Source organism: Salvelinus alpinus, chromosome 27 (genome assembly GCF_045679555.1).
Source record: "Salvelinus alpinus chromosome 27, SLU_Salpinus.1, whole genome shotgun sequence".
Lineage (NCBI taxonomy): Eukaryota > Metazoa > Chordata > Actinopteri > Salmoniformes > Salmonidae > Salvelinus > Salvelinus alpinus.
In genome coordinates, this window is record NC_092112.1 from 24,966,301 (window position 1) to 24,985,041 (window position 18,741).

Sequence of the window (18,741 nt, forward strand, 5' to 3'; positions counted from 1 at the left end):
TCAATGCAAGTCATATTTTACTTTAAACTTTATTAACAAAATTGTTAGTGTTTATGATTGTATAAACATTCAAATTTGAACCAGGTAGTCCCCTAAATACACATTAAGAAAATAAAATCAAGTGCATAAAATAAACGGTTTCAGGTAGTGTAACTTTGATTAACAGATATCCCAAAAGCACATCACCAGATAAAACCCAAAGACACTGGATACTTTGGTAGGAAAAGGTGTTCAAGGCAAATAGTAAGGATTATAGGATTAGCTCTGTGGACCCATAATAAAACCTATTGAACACAAATCTGGGAATGTTTTCTACCAATTTTGTTATGCCCATGAGACTGACTAATTGTATATTGTAAACCATGTAGTTTGGGTCATGGATGCTGATTGGCTGAAACAGCATTTCAACCATGTGTATATCAGATTATACCACTGGTATGACATAAATATAAATGTTTACCATTCTATTTATGTTGATAACCTGTTTATAATCAATACAAGGTACCTATGGGTGTGGTGTATCCAGGAGGACATTTTCCAAGAGAAGCAGTTTGTTACCCTACTTTAAGGCATGTCGCATCACCTAGCCTAAAATATAAATCATTTACAAAGAGGAAGACATGAGTTAAAGTATTGTTCCCAGAACATATACTGAGCCTCCCACTAATTCCTTTGCAGATTTGAGGTGCTGCAGGCTTCCTGATTAACTTTCAGCAAGAGCCAAACTCTTCAATCCACTTCTCATACTTCTCCAGGTCGGAAGCTGATACAGACTTAGACACTTTCTTCAGAGAAGACTCAAAGTCCTCCATGGTGGTGGGCATGTGCATCTCGTCTCGGGAGATGTTACGGATCTCCTCTGGCGTCAGCCCCTCGATCCTTCGCCGCATGGCCATCAGAGAGGCGTCCCTACAGACGTCATGGAGAAAGGGTTCACTCAAGGCAATGGAATACAAATAACATGGAGTGGTTCTTTATTTCCTTATTTGAGAGGCATCTCGTTTTCAAATCAGTGATAGTCTTCGCTGAGGTATTGGAACTAGCATACTTGACCAATCTAGTGTTTATTTGTGACTGGTTCTATTTGTTAAAGAAAAAACGAACCTAAACCTGAAAAAGTAAAGGCCTTACCTGCACACGTTGGTGATGTCTGCTCCTGAGTAGCCCTCCATCTGCTCTGCTATCTTGGCCATGTCCACATCATTGGCCAGCTCCAGCTCCTTTAGGTTTATCTTCAGCAGCTCCACTCTGCCCTTGGCTGCAGAGAAAACAAGCAAACATCACGTACGCCATTGTGAATGAATATATACAGTGCATTCGGAAAGTATTCAGACCCTTTTCACACATTTTGTTGCGTTACAGCCTTATTCTAAAATGGATTAAATAAAAAATGTTCCTCAACAATGTAAAACAATACCCTATAATGAAAAAGCGAAAAACAGGTTTAGAAATGTTTACAAATTTATAGAACAAATGTACTTATTTACATAAGTTTTCAGACTCGAAATTGAGCTCAGGTGCATCCTGTTTCCATTGTTCATCCTTTACTCAGTACTTTGTTGAAGCACCTTTGGCAGTGATTACAGCCTCGAGTCTTCTTGGGTATGACGCTACAAGCTTGGCACACCTGTATTTGGGGAGTTTCTCCCATTCTTCTCTGCAGATCCTCTCAAGCTCTGTCAGGTTGGATGGGGAGCGTCGCTGCACAGCTATTTTCAGGTCTCTCCGGAGATGTTTGAGCGGGTTCAAGTCCGGGTTCTGGCTGGGCCCCAAGGACATTCAGCGACTTGTCCCGAAGCCACTCCTACGTTGTCTTGGCTGTGTGCTTACGGTTGTTGTCTTGTTGGAAGGTGAACCTTCACCCCAGTCTGAGGTCTTGAGCATGTTTTCATCAAGGATCTCTTTGTACTTTGCTTCGATCCTGACTAGTCTCCCAGTCCCTGCTGCTGAAAAACATCCCCACAGCATGATGCTGCCACCATCATGCTTCACCATATGGATGGTGCCAGGCTTCCTCCCGATGTGACGCTTGTCATTCAGGCCAAGAGTTCAATATTGGTTTCATCAGACCAGAGAATCTTGTTTCTCATGGTCTGAGTCTTTTAGGTGCCTTTTGGCAAATTCCAAGCGGGCTGTCATGTGCATTTTACTCAGCAGTGGCTTCCGTCTGGCCACTCTACCATAAAGGCCTGATTGGTGGAGTGCTGCAGACATGGTTGTCCTTCTGGAAGGTTCTCCCATCTCCACAGAGGAACTCTGAAGCTCTGTCAGAGTGACCATTGGGTTTTTGGCAACCTCCCTGACCAAGGCCCTTCTCCCCCGATTGCTTAGTTTGGCCGGGCAGCCAGCTCTAGGAAGAGTCTTGATGGTTCCAAACTTCTTCCATTTAAGAATGATGGAGGCAACTGTGTTCTTTTAGGACCTTCAATGCAAAAAAAAAATTGGTACTCTTCCCCAGATCTGTGCCTCGAAACACTCCTGTCTCGGCGCTCTACGGACAATTTGTTGGCTCTGCCATGCATGCACTGTCAACTGTGGGACCTTATATAGACAGGTGTGTGCATTTCCAAATCATGTCCAATCAATAAAATGTACCACAGGTGGACTCAAATCAAGTTGTAGAAACATCTCAAGGATGATCAATGGAAACAAGATGCACCTGAGCTCAATTTCGAGTCTCATAGCAAAGGGTCCGAATACTTATGTAAATAAAGTATTTTTGTTTTTAAAATGTGCAAAAAATTCTAAAACATGTTTTAGCTTTGTTATTTTGGGGTATTGTGTGTAGATTGCTGAGTTTTTAATTTTATATAATCAATTTTAGAATTAAGGCTGTAATGTAACAAAATGTGGATAAAGTCAAGGGGCCTGAAAACTTCCCGAAAGCACTGTGTGTGTGTGTATATGTATATACTTTTAGATTTTAGATGTTTAACTGTATGTTTCAGGAAAGCAGTGTCAAGTGTAAATTATCATAGTCCAGACTCTGACACGTGATAGTCCGGTGTCCCATTGTGACATAGCTATGTGGCTCTGAGACAACCATCCAAAGTGGAACGCACAGCCCGAACGTGCACCGCCCTACGATTCCCAACCAATGTGGTTTCGGTAAGCGTCCTCTATTCATTTGAATGTGTTGACAGTTGGATAAATTGCTTGAGAATTCAAAAAGTATGAAAGCCAACAGACAAATATTCTAGAATACTGCTGTCCATATGCCTACATGTTTTGGACTACGATAGACGATTTACAGTGAGTAGTGTTTGTGGACCTGAAGGCAGAGGGATGTAGATTCTTTTCTCCAGACGTCGCCTCAGAGCCTCATCGATGTCCCAGGGGAAGTTAGTGGCTGCCAGCACCATCACCATCTTAGAGGGATCCTCATTCTCTGATGCTCCTCCCACACCTAAACAACAGCATAATATCCTAGGAACAATAGCATCAAAAACTATAGCAAAATTCGATCCCTGCTATGTATTTAGGGTACAATAATTTATTGGGCAAGAAACATTTTTATAGACATAAATTGTGCATGTAATTAATTTGGCCTTCTATAAGCAGAGTAGCTGCTGTTTGTGTACCATCCATCTGGACCAGCAGCTCTGCCTTCACCCGTCGGCTAGCCTCATGTTCCTCTGACGTTCCTCTGCGGCTGCACATGGAGTCAACCTCATCGATGAATATGGTGGTGGGAGCATAGAACCGGGCCTGTCCAGAGGAGAAAAGAAACACTGACTAGAGCCACAACACCTCAAAAACACCACCCTTTCACATCATGTAATATGATACCACCAGTTTTTCTTCTAGGAAAAAAATATTCCGTCTGGGCAGGGAAGCTGACGAGGATCTTACCATTTCAAATAGAAGGCGGACCAGTTTTTCAGACTCCCCTCTGTACTTGGAAGTGAGAGTAGAAGATGAAACATTGAAGAATGTGGTTCTGCACTCTGTCGCAACGGCTTTGGCCAGAAGAGTCTTTCCTGTGCCTGGAGGACCCACCATCAGCACACCCTAGGAAAATATTACACATGGATACACCACATATTAGCAAAGCTTCGTATCAACTCTTCCAATCAAAATAACATATTAATCAAGTGGGCCTTGGGCTTCCATGTATACCTTCCATGGTCTTCGTATGCCTTTGAAAAACTCTGGCATCCACATGGGTAGCACAACAGCTTCTTTTAAAAGCTTTTTTGCTTCTTCCAAATCTGCAATATCATCCCTACAGGCATTAAACAAACAAGTATTTCCTGTTAGACAACCCTTACAAAGAGAAACATTTTGTATGTTTTTAGAATTATCCTGTTCAGGACAGTTAATAAATCATAGCCAGTCACACACACCATTTAACATTGGGGTTCTGTGATATGATGTCTCTCTCCAGGGCCTCAATAAGGTCTTTGTCATATCCTTGCCCATCAAACTTCTTCACATCTTTCTCTTTCTCGGAAACTTCCCATTTGTTCTGCAAAACAAACATACAGGATTATTTGTCAGCCTTGAGGGGGCTCAATGCAGAGGTTTTTTCTAAGCCAGGAACCAGGTGATGATTTTAGGTAACAAGTAGAGTGAAGAATTTTTGGTCTACAGTGCAAATAGTTTTCAAGTTAAGATAGGGTAATGCCAACAAAGCATTTTCCCTGTGCATGTTCCTGGGACAGTAATACAATAAAAAAATATATATTTTAAATTGTAAACCTAAGAAAATCTAGGAGGATTAAATCTGTATTATGTGAAAGGAGGGTGTAACAAAGGACCTTCCAGTCCATATTTTAATCCTTGATGGTACTTTGTTCACCTTGTCGTCTTTTGGTGTGGCTAGGGCCTCTTTCTTTTCCTTGCCCTTCAAAGGTTTGGCTCTGTCACCATTGGGCCCGCGTGGTGACTGGCGATGCGGAGCCCTCACACCAGCCACATACAGGCGGTTGTTGTGAGGTTTGCTCTCTTTGTAGGGAACCGGGGGCCCCCTAACCGGAAGAGGAGAGGATCTTTGAGGAAAGAAGGGAATACTACGTCGATCAGCCTAAGCAAATCAAATAACATTTTATTGGTTACGTAGATATACAATACATGACCAAAAGTATATGGACACCTGCTCGTCGAACATCTCATTTCAAAATCATTAGCATTAATATGGAGTTGGTCTCCCCTTTGCTGCTATAACCTCCACTCTTCTGGGAAGGCTTTCCACTAGATGTTAGAACATTGCTGCAGGGACTTGGTTCCATTCAGCCACAAGAGCATTAGTGAGATCGGGCACTGATGTTGGGCGATTGGTCCTGGCTCGCAGTCGGCGTTCCAATTCATCCCAAATGTGTCTGTTTCTCTGTTTTTCATGGTTCGGGCTAGGCCCCTCAGTTCCAGTGAATGGAAGTCTTAACACTACAGCATACAATGACATTCTAGACAATTCTGTCCTCTGAATTTTGTGACAACAGTTTGGGGAAGGCCTTTTCCTGTTTCAGCATGACAATCCCCCTGTGCACAAAGAGAGGACCATACTGAATTGGATTGCTGAGATCGATGTGGAAAAACTTGACTGGCCTGAACAGAGCCCTGACCTCAACCCCATCGGACACCTTTGGGATGAATTGGAACGCCGACTGCGAGCCAGGCCTAATCGCCCAACATCAGTGCCCGACCTCACTAATGCTCTTGTAGCAATGTTCCAACATCGGGTGGAAAGCCTTCCCAGAAGAGTGGAGGCTGTTTTTGCAGCAAAGGGGGGGACCAAATCCATATTAATGCCCATGATTTTGGAATGAGATGTTCGACAAGCAGGTGTCCACATACACTACATGATCAAAGGTATGTACATGATGTATAGAAAAGGTGTGCACAGCAGTAGTTATATAGGATGAGCCTCGACTAGAATTCAGTATATACATACGAAGTGGGTAAAACAGCATGTAAACAATATTGAAGTGACCAGTGTTCAATGACTATGTACATAGGGCAGTAGTCTCTATTGTGCAGATTTAAGTACCGGGTGGCACTCCAAATAATACATTTATGTTCAGCTATTTTGTAGGCCAAAACTAAAAGGTAACATTTAGCGCCGCAAGAAAGAGAGCAGGCTACTTACTATCAGGTACTCTGAGCAATAATCCCACTCATTAATTATTTTATTCAGACAAACAGCTTACTAACCAAACCAGATACGAATGTAAAGACCTGAAAACAACTTAAATATATTTTCCCAGTAAAGTGCAATATCCACTTATGAAAGGAGTCCATACAGTACCTGCATTCTACTTGTACAGGCCATATGTCACGAATAATATCTTTATTACTTGGTGGTTTAGATGGGGTGGTCTCCAGTTTAAAATGTTCTAGAGTTGTCATTATTTCTTCAACCTGTTTGTTTTCTTCCTTTATCTCTTGCCATACCTGTAAGAGATGTCAAGAGCAAGGGTCAAAGTGACATTTGCAGACATTGTCTGACCAAAACTCGGTTTAAATTAAACTTAGTTTTGAAAGTGAAACGTCTTATATTTTACCTTTTGCCATCTTTGTTGGAAGCTTTTATCCCGTAATGTAAAAAGGTGTTTCTTAATTTGTTCAAGTACTCCCTGATAGCAAACAATAGCAGAACTGTAGTTCCCAAGTAAGGCGTACTCTCGAGCAAGTTTCACGTTTTCACTGATCTCATGCAGACTCATTCTAGGGGATGAAGAACATTAGTTGTTAGTACAGTTCTCTCCAGAAGGGATGACAACAGAATCTCTGTAAAACAAAACATCAACGGACATAAGGATGTGCCAGCTCTGAATGTTAGCTTACTTAACATAACTTGGCTAGCTGGCTAACTAACTCAGCTAACTAACACGTTTCAGATGAACGAGCAAACAGCACCGCGATTTAGAAAAACTATACCAGTAATACAACTGGCAAAAGTATTTGTCACAACGTTACTGGCACATAAAAATACAACTTCAAACCAGCTACCAAACTTCTTTAGCATGCTAGTTAGCTCTAGTGCTAACGTTAACTAGCTAGACCCACCTGTTGCATTGTTGATGGGAAAGAAAAATACGACATAAAAAGTGTAGAACCGCACCCACGGACTGAAACACAAATTGATCCCCAAGGGTTTGAAAATGGCTAAAATATATAGAATACTGGTAGCTATATAAATATAGTTTATTTTCGTCTGACAAGAGAGCTACAACAACCACACCAAAGCCGCCTCTGTTTGAAGCTGTCAACGCGTCATATCCTGAACTGAATTCAGAACAATAGCGGCAGCAGTACCACTACTGTTGTCACTCTTTCATGTACCAAAAGCGTTAATAATATTGCTGTAAATTGTATTTCATGGGCTTTGACCCTCTTCACCAGACTCCACATTTGGGTGAAGATACTGGCATTGTTGATTTGTATAGCTAGTAGAGCCAGCCTGTATATTGGATAGTTCCAGGGGTGTCAGGTGTGAAAGGGACAATAAAATGGAATTCGTGGAAGTGCTTTACATTGTTTATTAATCACTCCCGTTCCCTGCACCCAACCTCCCCAAAAAACATTTACACTATAATCGAATTATGTAATCAAAACCAGTGCAGCAATGTCAGTGCTCCTATTCCATAATTACATTCATAGCTATCCAAAACACATAAAAGGCTAAATGATGGGATGGAGTGGAGACCCATCCATCCACCATGAGCTACTAAAGAGTGCCCGTTCATAATCCAGTTTCCCATTACAAGTGTCAGTCCTTCAATAACAGGTCAGCCCTGTCAGTGAGCTCATACACAGCGTAGCCTAGTGCTTTGGTTGAGAGACTGAATGAAAGAAGTGATGAAAGCAGATGAAGTGGAAGTGAATGAAAGATAATAACATTTACTGTACATAGCATAACAGAGCCTGTCGGCCCCAACTGTTTTTGTGTGTGTATTATTACAATAGGTACCTTTCAGATTTTCCTTGGTGCTGAAAGGCCACATTAAACAAAATAAACACTGTGGAATGACCGTTACCAAAAATTACTGAGGAAAGAGATTTGAGGGGAATAATGAAGAGGGCCTGCCCTAATGAATATCAACTAACCAACAGAATAGAGAAAATATTTACAACAATTTATAAATACATTTGATGTATAAATTCAAAAAATACACACAATCCTAGTTCAATCAACTCAGGCTAGTCTAGTTTGAAATGGTAGTCCCATATACAGTATTTGGTGAAAGAGCAGAAGATCAAAGGCACAGGAATTAATAATTCAAGAGTTACTTATCCCTGCAAATCCTACCAGTTATATCACTAATACAGTATATCCCCATTGCAAGACCTTACAATATAAATTAGGAACATTTCCAATAAAAACATGTTACAACAAAAAAAATCTCATACTTATATCAACTAGCATCACCAGTTTATAATATCTTGAATAAATTAAGGCTTAAAACAGGGTTTGTAATTCTTCGAAGAACCCAGATATTTTCTTTCAATTAATTTAAGTCTGTTCAGAGTCAACACATATGAACCTTACCATATACAACCCCATGAATACACTTGTAGTGTGAAAAGACTAAACCCTCCTCTTGTAGACTGTAGTGTAGTTATATGTACCGTGTATCTGCTTGTATGGTACAATTATATCTGTTCCTAATTGTTCTGCCCCACAGAATATGCCACTGAATACACACACACACATCCTGACCCGCTCTCTGACAAACCAGAAACCTGTTTCCCAGACCTATTATGTGCAAACAGTCCAGCAGAACAAACATGTTCTTAAACGATACTACACATAGACCAAATCACGGCCCTGTGCCCTGCTGCTCTCTTCCTGGTCTCCCTCCTCCTGTGTCAGGGCCTCAGAGTCTGCCTCGTCCCCATCAAAACCCTCCTCATACTCTATGCCAATGGGCTTGGGACAGCTGTAGGGGTGTCCGTTGTCATCGAAGAAGCGTCGGAAAGTGAACTCGTAGAAGGCGTGCTCGGGGTGCTTGCCGTTCCTGAACCACCCATTGAGGGTGTCGTTGTGGTTGCCCTCACCTTCGTTGTTGCTGCTCCACAGCTTGTCTGGATCCACCGGGTCAAAGTTGGAGGTGTCTGTGCAGTGAGCGATGGTGGGGATGTAGGGGGCCGGCTGCATTTGTCGCAGGTCGTTGGAGAAGTCGATGGTCTTGAAGAAGGGCTGCACCTTGATCTCGTCGGCACCGTTCTTGCCGAGGCGGTCCTCGGGGCCACGGCATAGTTTAATGATAAGGTCTGATGCCTCTGGGCTCAGCTTTGCTTGAGGGGGGATGTGCAGGGTGGTCTGCCAGTTTATCACCTGGGTAGAATAACGAACCAGAGCTTTAAACATAGAGCGGAGGACAACAGCACTTAACAAACCAGGCCAACAACAGTTTATAACTGGTTGATTTACCTTGAGCTGGGTTTCCAGGGGTGTAGTTGCTAAGAAAGGAGGTTGCCCAACCACCATTTCATACAGAATGACACCAACACTCCACCAATCACAAAGTTGGGTGTATCCTTGAACAGTGAGGTAACAGTCACATGTTAGACACAATAACATGATGCACAAGAGACAAATAATAACCTTTCAAAATTCCACTCCTGCACTGGTCATTCAAACATCACCGATAATATTTTCAACTTCAGAGCGGATTCAAATATTCCCTTTCACAGTCTTACCCGTCCTTAGCAGCACCTCTGGAGCGATGTAGTTAGGTGTCCCCACCAGGGAGTGAGCCAGGCAGCGCTGGTGTTGCCTCGCCTTCCTCCTCTCCAGGGGCTTGAGCCGGTCTGCACAGCGACAGTTAGATGGGTCCTGCTCCCATTCCTTACTGAAGTCCATGCTGTCCTGCCGAACATGGTCTCCTGCAGAAAGACACGACACAAAGATTTGCCTGGCTTTACTGACAATGAAAAGGGGGAGAACAGTGTTACCCTGGATGGAAGCCGCAACAAGCGTCATAAAACATGGATCATACTAACCACTCTGGTAGTACTTCGAGTCATGTGTCCAGCGGAAGCCGGTGCAGAGGCCAAAGTCAGTGAGCTTGATATGTCCGTCCCGGTCTATGAGGATGTTGTCTGGCTTGATGTCGCGGTGGATGAAGCCCATCCTGTGCACGCTCTCCACGGCGCAGGTGAGCTCAGCGATGTAGAACTGAGCCAACTCCTCTTTGAAGAGGCCCAGGCGGATCAGCAGACTCATCATGTCTCCCCCAGGAATGTAGTCCATCACAAAGTACAGGTTGTCCTTGTCCTGGAAGGAGTAATAGAGCCGCACCACCCACTCATTATCAGCCTCAGCCAGGATGTCTCTCTCTGCTTTGACGTGGGCCACCTGGTTCCTGAGGAGAACGTCCTTCTTGCGCAGCGTCTTCATGGCGTACAGGGCTCCAGTGTCCTCCTTCCGGGCTAGACACACCTCTCCAAAGGCACCGATGCCCAGGGTCTTGATCCTCTTAAACATGGACTTGTCCATCTTGGCCCGCTTCAGTCGGATGTAGTTGGACTCTTTCTGAGACAGCATCATGCGCATCTGCTCCTGGGCATCCCCTGACAACTTGACCTAAATTGCAAAATATGACAATTTACATTCAGGCCCTTAAGAGAACCACAGAACATGAATTAGACACAAAATAAGACAACCACAGATGTATTAGCAAAGCAATGGATTTAACCTGGCAGAATGCTGGCCCAGGTCAAGGAACACAAAATAGTAAGCATTAAAACACATTAGAAAGGTAAGAGATAAAAAACAACCAAAGAGATACAGCAGACGTTCTCAATAAGGCTGGTTGTCTTGGCAAGCATAATTTAAGCTGGACGGAGCACTAAACATGGAAAGTGGATGGGAAGGAAGGCATGCATCTCCCTAAGGAGTTGGTGTGATGCGGTCAGTCAGCAGAGGGCTTCATGCTGTTCAATTAAAGTGGCCCATCTTTCAACAGCTGCTTACTTGGTCATTGATCTGTGTGGACTATTCAGGTCACAGCATTGATAGGAGATACCTTTACCTTCTACATCAGCTGTTAGTGACAGCAGGGAGAGAAAAGGAGAGAAAGAGAGACAGCTAAGCAGAAGGGAAGAATATAACATTCAAAAGAATGAAAATATAAAACGGGAAATAAATAGTAAAGAGTCAGGAAGATTGAAAGCCAGGACTGCATGACAACATATTTGAAGAGGGTGCCAGAGTCTTAAGGTTGACTGTCATTGGACATGCCAAATCCATTACAGTGAAAATGTAGGCCTTTCAGCTAATAAATAAATACCCTGTATCCCTCCGAATTGAATAGACCAAATGTATTTAGATTATACCATTGTTTAGACCAAATTTAACTCACAGGGACATTATAAGCAGTGACTGTGTACTCTCACCCTCTGCATCTCACTCTCCAGCTGTTTCTTCCTATGGATCCTCATCTGGTGGTTCTTCAGGATGTTCTCAACGTGCTGCTCCATGAAGAACTTGAAGGCCTGGGGAGAGTAGAGAGGCACTCTGGGGTCTCCTCGCCGTTCCTCGTCTTTCTTGTTCCGGCGCACAGGCACTGGAGATGTGGTGATCTGTTTATTCTCCTTCTCTGTTCCCACAGCAGCAAAGTCTGGGCCTTCTGGCCTGTCACTAGCGGTGCTGCTACAATCCTCCTCCTCTGCAGCCTCCTCTCTCCCAGAACTGGGCTTGGGCCCTGGGTCATAGGCAGGGCAGAGTGCAACAGGCTGCTGGAGGAGGTGTTTGGGGTATGGGGGTGGAGGACCCTGGTAACTGGGCACCTCTGCTACTGGCATGGGTACCTGGGGCATGGGTGCTGGTGGTAGCGGCTCCTGGTAGGTAGTGGGAGGTGCAGGGGGCTGGTGCATCCAGGGAGGGTGTGCGGGGGCCACGGCAGTGTGTAGCTCAGGCTTCTGAACGCGCATGCTCTTCACAGGCTGCAGGATGGGGGCCTGGGTGATGGCTGTCACTGTGGTGGCAGAGGGCTGGGAGCTGGCCGGGTGGCCCTGCCTGTTGCTCATCTGGTGGTTGTTGAAGGAGCTGGATCGGACAGGGATGCTGTGCTGCTGCCATGAGGGGGACACGTCCTGGTTACTACTACCTGGGGAGGACTGAGGATGGCCAGGGGGGGCTTGGGACCAGGACTGAGGCACGCCCATGTTGTACAAGTCAAGGTTGTGACTGTTCCGGTTAGGCACCATCATGGACTGGGGGAGGTTACCACCGTTGATGTAGGATGGGGAGGAGGCAGGACCTCCGGCCTGCATCTGTTGAGCGGTTGGGCTTTGTCTGTTGCTCTGATTCACTGGGTAAGGGGGAGGGGGTTGTCTGCTGCCACCACTCTGGTGTCCCATGTAGTCTGGCTGAGGGGAGCCGTTCTGAGACCAGCTGGAGGGGAAGCTGAACTTGTTACCCCCAGAGCTCTGCATGATGATGGGCTGACGGCCCATGGGCACTGGGCTGATGCCCCTCTGGTTCTGGGGGGCTGAGTAGCCTTCAGGCCAGGCCCCTTGGGGAACAGGAGAGATGCGGGGCACGAGGTAATCCATGTTGCCAGAGAAGCGCTTAGTGGAGAGGTTACTGTCCCAGGAAGGTGGGGGCGGGGTTGCACCTCTGTTTGGGGGAGGGGTGACACTGCGCACCTGAGGGGGTAGGGGAGGGTTGACCCGTTGGTTGTTGCCAGGGTGACCCTGTGGGAAAGCTGTGGGTGGGCCTCGTCCTGCCAGGTCACCCTGGGGTCCAGGGCTGTCTGAATGGTAAATCATCCCCTCCACCATCATGGGGCCATGTCTCTGAACCAGAGACTCCTTGGAACCCTTCCAGCTCTGCCTCCTCAGCACAGGCTGCTGAATGTGAGATGAACCTGCAATGATGGGAAGAAAAACTACAGTTCATGGCAGCATATAAAAATGAATAATTATGTTTGCGATAGACATTACTGAAATATGAAAGAAAGCAAACCATTGCCTTGTACAACATTCTCATTTGAAACACACTCCCTTCCCCCAAACCAGAGTTGTTCAACAGAATCTTGTTCCCTCATTGACAATTGATTGTATCTCCAGAGATAAATAGTATAGCCAAGTCCTAGATCCTGGAACAATGGTAGCCAGGTTTCCGTGAACAACCCTGGGTAAAGGAGTGGTTTGGTCCCAGAGGACAGACACCTACCGGGGGCTTTCATGCCTGCATTGACGGGGCGGGCGGCGGCCGCCACCATCTGCTCCCTCACAGGATCCTGGTAGCTCATCTTACTAATGTACTCTATGGCTGCCTCCACACTGCGACTGTTGGTTTGCTTCAGAGCACGGATCACCATTTCCTGCACACAATACATTTACTAGCCATTAATACCTGAAATAAAAAGGTTTCTCAAGGCGCTATTAGACAAACATATCAGGTTTACAGGAACTACTTACCCACAACTCTCAAATACAATGGAATATATATATATATATTTATTTTTTTAAGAACCAGACATATCCTTAGCTTTTTGACATACTTGGTTTCATTGATCTCTGCCTCAGGGCTGAATATGAAATGTATTTGTCACATGCGCCGAATACAACAGGTACAGTGAACCGTACAGTGAATGTCTTACTTACAACAATGCTTTAAGAAAAGGAAAAAAACATGTTGAGTAAAAAATAGAAGAAAAAAATATATAATAATTAAACAGCAGCAGTAAAACAACAAATGAGGCTATATACAGGGGGTACTGGTACAGAGTCAATGTGCGGGGGCACTGGTTAGTCGAGGTAATATGTACATGTAGGTAGAGTTAAAGTGACTAAAGGTCACAGACAATCATGACACCCTGAGCATGCAGCTAAAGCTGGTCATTCCACATTGCATAGCTTTCATATTTCACATCAGTCTCCTGTCATCCACCAACAAAGGGAAAACATTCTGCAATAATTACATTATGCATTTTGTGCAATAGCTTGAATAATTCAGAGTTGTTCATGGTATAAAGTGTTTCCCCTAAGATGTTTTTTTCTGGCGGTGGCAAAGTTAGCATAGTGTGTGTGTGGGGGGGGGGGGGGGGGGTTGTGGTAATGGACAATGGCATGAACCCCTGGCAAATATTTTTGAGTCCCTCTTGCTCGCAGAGACAAAATGTTGCTGTTTTAAATCTAATTTCATGAAATTCTACATATTTTGCCATGGCTTATGCTGTGTTCTTATGCTATCTGAGTGACTCAAACATAAAATCAATGGGGGCCCCATGCCAAGACATTTTTGGAATTTTACATTCTCCCTGACTGTCTAGTTTTTATTTTGGTGAATGTTAGTTCTCAAAGATTATCTTTAATTTTTTTTATATATACATATATCTCCATTATCTTTTCTGCATACTTTATATCTAGTTTTAGTCTTTAAGTTTACACTGAAAGCGTTGCACCATCCGAATAAAACATATTTAAAAAGATTCTAAAATATAATAATTTGTTAGAATGGTGGCGACGATTTGAACGAATATAGGGGAAACACTGGTATAAATCAGATTACTCGACAACTGTCAGTATGGACGTTGCTTGACTGATTTTAAACATCTGATTTATTTGGGTTATATTCATAAAAATGAAAATAACTTAATTTACTACACAGTACTAATGTGCTACCTAGCTGAAGTACTGTTTCCACTTTTACATTCTTCCTCCTTACCTCCTCAAAACCAGCAGACAGCAGCTCCAGCAGCATCTGTTTGTTAACCTCTGCAGTCCTTCCAGAAGAGCTGGGCTCATTGGCAAAAGGCATCAGGGACTTGCGAATCTCCTGCAAGGCCTTGTGGTATGGGTTTTTGGGGTTGCTGCAGCGCCCTTGCTGCCTGGGATCTTCAGGCATCACCTTTCCAGCGCCCCCCATGTCCACCTTAGGGAGGTCAGAAGGTCGGGAAAGGTTACGGAGACTCTCCCGAATTTCCTGCAGCATCTGGTGGCTGTTGCCACTGTAGTTGCTGGCGGGGAAAGTCTTGGGTCGCATCTGTCGATATCCTTCGGGTTTCTCCCCTCTCTTCATGTAAGAACATGTAGGTTGGCAGCCAAAGGAGAGAACAGGATAGAAGCACACAGCAGTGTCACTGCGAGGTTATCTGGGGCAAAGAGATGGTTCAAGACGAATTACTTTACATCTGCATCCTGCTGAGTACCTGGGGATGACAAAACATAAACATGGTGCAGCTAGCTAATAGTAATGAATGCAACCTCTCAGCAGATACTGAAGCAGTGAAATGACCCTACAGATTTAGTCAATTAATATATTCAGACAATTCATTATGGAAGATAAGTGTAATAGTTTACTTTTGTAGTTTTAAGTTACAACCTTATTAATGGAACTAACGTTTACTTGCAAACGTGACCATGAAAACGAATGGTGTTGGTGGCTAACTTAGCTAGCTTACAATAGTTAACTAACGTTAGCAACCAAAGATGGTTAAACCTGTATCTATAAACGTTACTGACTGTAGAATGTTATGTAAGTAGATTCGTTTTACAACCAGCTAATTTACAAAGCAAAAACTTATCGAAGAATACAATTCAATGTTTTATTTAGTTAACGCTGAAAAGTAACTAGCACCTGACTCAATTTCAGTTAAATAGCTAGCTAGCCAGACAACCAGCCGGCTAACGTTAGCTAAACCAGACAGCAAAGGCCGACCACAGATATAACAAGGACCGGCTACTGCGGGTTGTCTTCGCCGTCGGCGTCGCAAAACAACCACTAGCCATCCAAGTTAGCTATAACTAGCAGGTTGTTGTCAATGAACTTACCGGCAGCAGTGTTATTCTCCTAATCAGATCTCCAGATTTCAAATCAACTAGAAAGTGCGATCAACTATGAGTACATCTACTGATTTAGACGTTTGAAAGTAATTTAAAGTAACTTTAATGCTACTCCGTGTTAGTCCCAACTGTGGCTTGAATATTCCTGTGATGTCTGACAGAGACAAGTTTCCCGGATGTGCTGGTTCACTGCCTTGTTCCCCCCCCCCCATCATCCCTTGTGATAGCGCCCCCCCTCCAAGTACAACATAAACAAAATGGATTCTATAAATAATCTCTCATAAGACTTAAAATGTGGTCCATATAATGGTTCTTTGTCATACTGTATATCTTGTCTGTTATGAAAAGTGACACATAATTGGATAAGTGAGAACACATTTTTATGCAGAGTTTTTATTTCAAAACACCGGAGTTAAATGACATGAACACAACCAATATGACTTACCCACAAATCAAGCACAATTTCCTGTACAAAAGTAATATTTCAGTGGTAATAAAAGACCTCTGTATGCTTACAATTTCTTCAACCTCCTTCAGGACTATCAAAAACAATTTCACCCGATTGAGGTTATCTAATCCTCAGAAGCGAGACCTTTTACTGAAAACAGATTTTAACAAACAGTTAAAGGTAAATAAAGTCCAGCCAGCATGTCTATTAATGTTAATAGCAAAACAGCTTTCTAAATTGGGACCCGTCTGTTAACATAAATAGCCTCTCCGTCCGTTCCACACACCAAGCATTGTCCCAGCACATCCAGACTGTTCACAGACAGGGTCTGACTGGGCAGCATGTGAGTTGTCTCAAGGCGTCCCTTACTTGAGTCTCCAGTGAGCCAGGAACTGATGAGGGACTGGTTCCCACCTGCTGGGGCTATTGCGCTGCGCGAAACTATGCTCGTGTTCCGTCCACCTGGTGAACAGAAAAAGTACAATTTGGATTATGAATGATTGGTGTTACAGTAATGTTATCCTGCCAAATAAACAGGTTGATATATCAAATACTTCCATTTGGCAATAAACACAACCATCCTGCTCTGTGAGCCTTTAAAAAATCTTTCTGATGACTTGCCTTGTAAGAAGGATGGTGTGTCTGAATTTGAGGAAGTCTCCCAATGCAACAGTGATCCATCCTCTGAGCATGAGAACAGGTGGTCTGGGTTTGATGGATGAAAATGGACCTCCCACACTGTGAGCACAAAAAAACTGTTAACCTGTGAACCAAAGATAGATTTGCTGTTTTAGTAAATAAATCACTTCCATAAATATCTTACTTTCAGCAGAGTGTGCCTCCATAAGTGAAAAGGGCATGTTGCCTTGTCTCACATCCCAGATACAGAGCATGCCATCCTGCCCCCCTGTGGCCACAATGTGTTGTTGGTTGGGGTGCCTGTCCACACAATGCAGTGGGACTCTGTCCCCAGTTCTTGCAGGCAAAACAAAAAACATAAAAGGACATTACACAACAAACTTGTAGGACCAGAAAAACTGATTTACATTAGCTCTTCAAATATTTAAACAGCTTACAGTGAAAGAATCTGCGATGGTTCATTGCCCTGCTGCCTGAAGTCCCATATTTTGAGCTGGCCAATTGAATTGACAGTAAGGATCTCCGTAGTCCTTAGGAAAGTCACATCATGGATTGTGCTACTATCAGCATTTTCTGACAATTAAGGAAAAATAGTATGTCAGTATTATCTTGGCTAAAGGGTGGGATTTTATTTGAAGTTCCAGATTACTTTTGGAAATTAGCATGTAGGCCATTGCAAGTTCAAAATGCAACCTTGATGAAAACAATGTCCACTGCCCGGGGAGAATACAATTATCTATGAGGTATTGTTACTAAAGTATTGTTTCATTCTCAGACCTATGGTGCGCAGCACTCCTTCCTGGTCCGCTCTGAACAGGATGATCCTTCCATCTTCCCCGACCGTGACAATCTCAGGGCTGTTACACACAATTCCAGTACATGGAGCGTTGTCGCAGGGATAATGATGTGCTCTTTCCCACAATTGAGAAACAGACAATGTCTGTTGAGAAGAGAATACAGGTGCTATTGAACACAAGGTCCTCCACAAGCTACCTTGACATTTGTAATTGTGTATCCATGATTGTTGGTGTATCTTCATTATGATGATGTCTTGTGAAATAACATCCATACCTGGCTGTTGTGGTGATGCCGAAAGATGATCACTGCTCCAGTCGATGATGCTGTTACTATTCTGTCTTGATCCAGAAACTAAAAGTGTAAGATTGACATTCAATTATGGCATTATATTTTGAAAAGAAGGACCAAGTACAACAATGTCAGTCTAATATCCTAGACCTAGTTGATAAACTTACTTGAAGGTCCAGAACATCCCCATTATGTTTGTGTTCACATACTAATTGGGGGTCTCCCTCAAATTCATCGTCCAAACCGGAGATCCCATTCTCTCCGATGGACCAAATGGAAATTTTGTTGTCCTTAAAAAGAGATGTATGCAATCAGACAAAAATACATGTTCAACAGCTGATTGATGATAGCTAAGTATACTAGTTAGCTAGTAGCTAACGTTAGCTATGCATAAATTGCCCTAACGCTAGTGGCAGCACACTGGTCTTCTGTAATGTAGGTAAGTAAAGTGACATGCTTGTTATTATTGACAGAGAATAATAAAGCAAACTAACGTTATGTGTTGACAGTACCGACAGTAGCTAGTTAACATTAAAGTTAGCGGTTTGGCTAGCTAGCAAACCCACCTCGTTATCCCAAGACCCAGTAGCAAAGATGTCTGGTTGCTGTAAAGACGAAGATGAGACCGGTCTCCATCTCGTTTTACTTATTTTCTGTGACACGTACTTTGCATTGATACCCTCCATCATAATAATCTTAAACGTAGCTACTTGTACTTCTGCTTAATTCTTTTATTAAAACGAATTTTCCTGAATCCCGCCAGGTCTCATATGGTGGCCCATTAGGACAAACTCAACTAAATTAAACGTTAAACGCCTTGTAAACAC

At 43.5% G+C, this 18,741-nt stretch overlaps 3 protein-coding genes across 8 annotated transcripts; all 3 read right to left on the reverse strand.

Annotated features, from left to right (window-relative positions):
• Nucleotides 1–10: 10 nt before the first annotated feature.
• On the reverse strand, nucleotides 11–7,267 carry LOC139556221 (katanin p60 ATPase-containing subunit A1-like). Of its 3 annotated transcripts, none has more exons than XM_071369866.1 (11): nucleotides 7,009–7,267; nucleotides 6,504–6,666; nucleotides 6,248–6,393; nucleotides 4,802–4,970; nucleotides 4,347–4,468; nucleotides 4,120–4,225; nucleotides 3,853–4,011; nucleotides 3,582–3,708; nucleotides 3,272–3,406; nucleotides 1,132–1,258; nucleotides 11–909 (listed from the first exon to the last, which is right to left on the reverse strand). In XM_071369866.1, the coding sequence occupies exons 2-11, from the start codon at nucleotides 6,663–6,665 to the stop codon at nucleotides 711–713; spliced, it is 1,452 nt and encodes a 483-aa protein (XP_071225967.1). In that variant the 5' UTR covers nucleotide 6,666; nucleotides 7,009–7,267; the 3' UTR covers nucleotides 11–710. The 3 variants fall into 3 exon arrangements, with proteins under 3 accessions (XP_071225967.1, XP_071225966.1, XP_071225968.1); XM_071369865.1 differs by having other exon boundaries at nucleotides 4,802–4,991; XM_071369867.1 differs by having other exon boundaries at nucleotides 4,802–5,026; nucleotides 7,009–7,223.
• Nucleotides 7,268–7,464: 197 nt separating this feature from the next.
• On the reverse strand, nucleotides 7,465–15,928 carry LOC139556227 (serine/threonine-protein kinase LATS1-like). Of its 4 annotated transcripts, none has more exons than XM_071369882.1 (8): nucleotides 15,730–15,928; nucleotides 14,624–14,971; nucleotides 13,127–13,277; nucleotides 11,344–12,818; nucleotides 9,949–10,531; nucleotides 9,646–9,831; nucleotides 9,377–9,483; nucleotides 7,465–9,280 (listed from the first exon to the last, which is right to left on the reverse strand). In XM_071369882.1, exons 2-8 carry the CDS (start codon nucleotides 14,939–14,941, stop codon nucleotides 8,747–8,749), a joined length of 3,354 nt encoding a protein of 1,117 aa, XP_071225983.1. In that variant the 5' UTR covers nucleotides 14,942–14,971; nucleotides 15,730–15,928; the 3' UTR covers nucleotides 7,465–8,746. The 4 variants fall into 4 exon arrangements, 3 of the variants coding, with proteins under 3 accessions (XP_071225983.1, XP_071225981.1, XP_071225982.1); XM_071369880.1 differs by having other exon boundaries at nucleotides 14,624–15,050; XM_071369881.1 differs by having other exon boundaries at nucleotides 14,624–15,107.
• A 190-nt stretch (nucleotides 15,929–16,118) lies between these two features.
• LOC139556231 (nucleoporin Nup43-like) lies at nucleotides 16,119–18,733 on the reverse strand. Its single transcript, XM_071369888.1, has 8 exons — nucleotides 18,481–18,733; nucleotides 18,082–18,204; nucleotides 17,900–17,977; nucleotides 17,606–17,768; nucleotides 17,266–17,401; nucleotides 17,013–17,164; nucleotides 16,811–16,927; nucleotides 16,119–16,651 (listed from the first exon to the last, which is right to left on the reverse strand). The coding sequence occupies exons 1-8, from the start codon at nucleotides 18,601–18,603 to the stop codon at nucleotides 16,422–16,424; spliced, it is 1,122 nt and encodes a 373-aa protein (XP_071225989.1). The 5' UTR covers nucleotides 18,604–18,733; the 3' UTR covers nucleotides 16,119–16,421.
• Between the last annotated feature and the right edge of the window lie 8 nt (nucleotides 18,734–18,741).

What these genes read in the sequence shown, in the direction of transcription:
- LOC139556221 (XM_071369865.1), bottom strand. Translation starts at nt 6,665, where the DNA reads ATGAGTCTGCATGAGATCAGTGAAAACGTGAAACTTGCTCGAGAGTAC. An exon ending in GCTGCTGGTCCAGATGGATG is followed by an intron (nt 3,407 to 3,581) that starts GTACACAAACAG and finishes GCTGTTGTTTAG; the next exon opens with GTGTGGGAGGAGCATCAGAG. An exon ending in GACATCACCAACGTGTGCAG is followed by an intron (nt 910 to 1,131) that starts GTAAGGCCTTTA and finishes TGACGTCTGTAG; the next exon opens with GGACGCCTCTCTGATGGCCA.
- LOC139556231 (XM_071369888.1), bottom strand. Translation starts at nt 18,603, where the DNA reads ATGATGGAGGGTATCAATGCAAAGTACGTGTCACAGAAAATAAGTAAA. An exon ending in AGGAGTGCTGCGCACCATAG is followed by an intron (nt 17,402 to 17,605) that starts GTCTGAGAATGA and finishes CTTAATTGTCAG; the next exon opens with AAAATGCTGATAGTAGCACA. An exon ending in CACACCATCCTTCTTACAAG is followed by an intron (nt 16,652 to 16,810) that starts GCAAGTCATCAG and finishes TCTGTTCACCAG; the next exon opens with GTGGACGGAACACGAGCATA.
- LOC139556227 (XM_071369880.1), bottom strand. Translation starts at nt 14,977, where the DNA reads ATGAAGAGAGGGGAGAAACCCGAAGGATATCGACAGATGCGACCCAAG. An exon ending in CTCGAAGTACTACCAGAGTG is followed by an intron (nt 9,832 to 9,948) that starts GTTAGTATGATC and finishes GTCTTTCTGCAG; the next exon opens with GAGACCATGTTCGGCAGGAC. An exon ending in CCCTGGAAACCCAGCTCAAG is followed by an intron (nt 9,281 to 9,376) that starts GTAAATCAACCA and finishes TATTCTACCCAG; the next exon opens with GTGATAAACTGGCAGACCAC.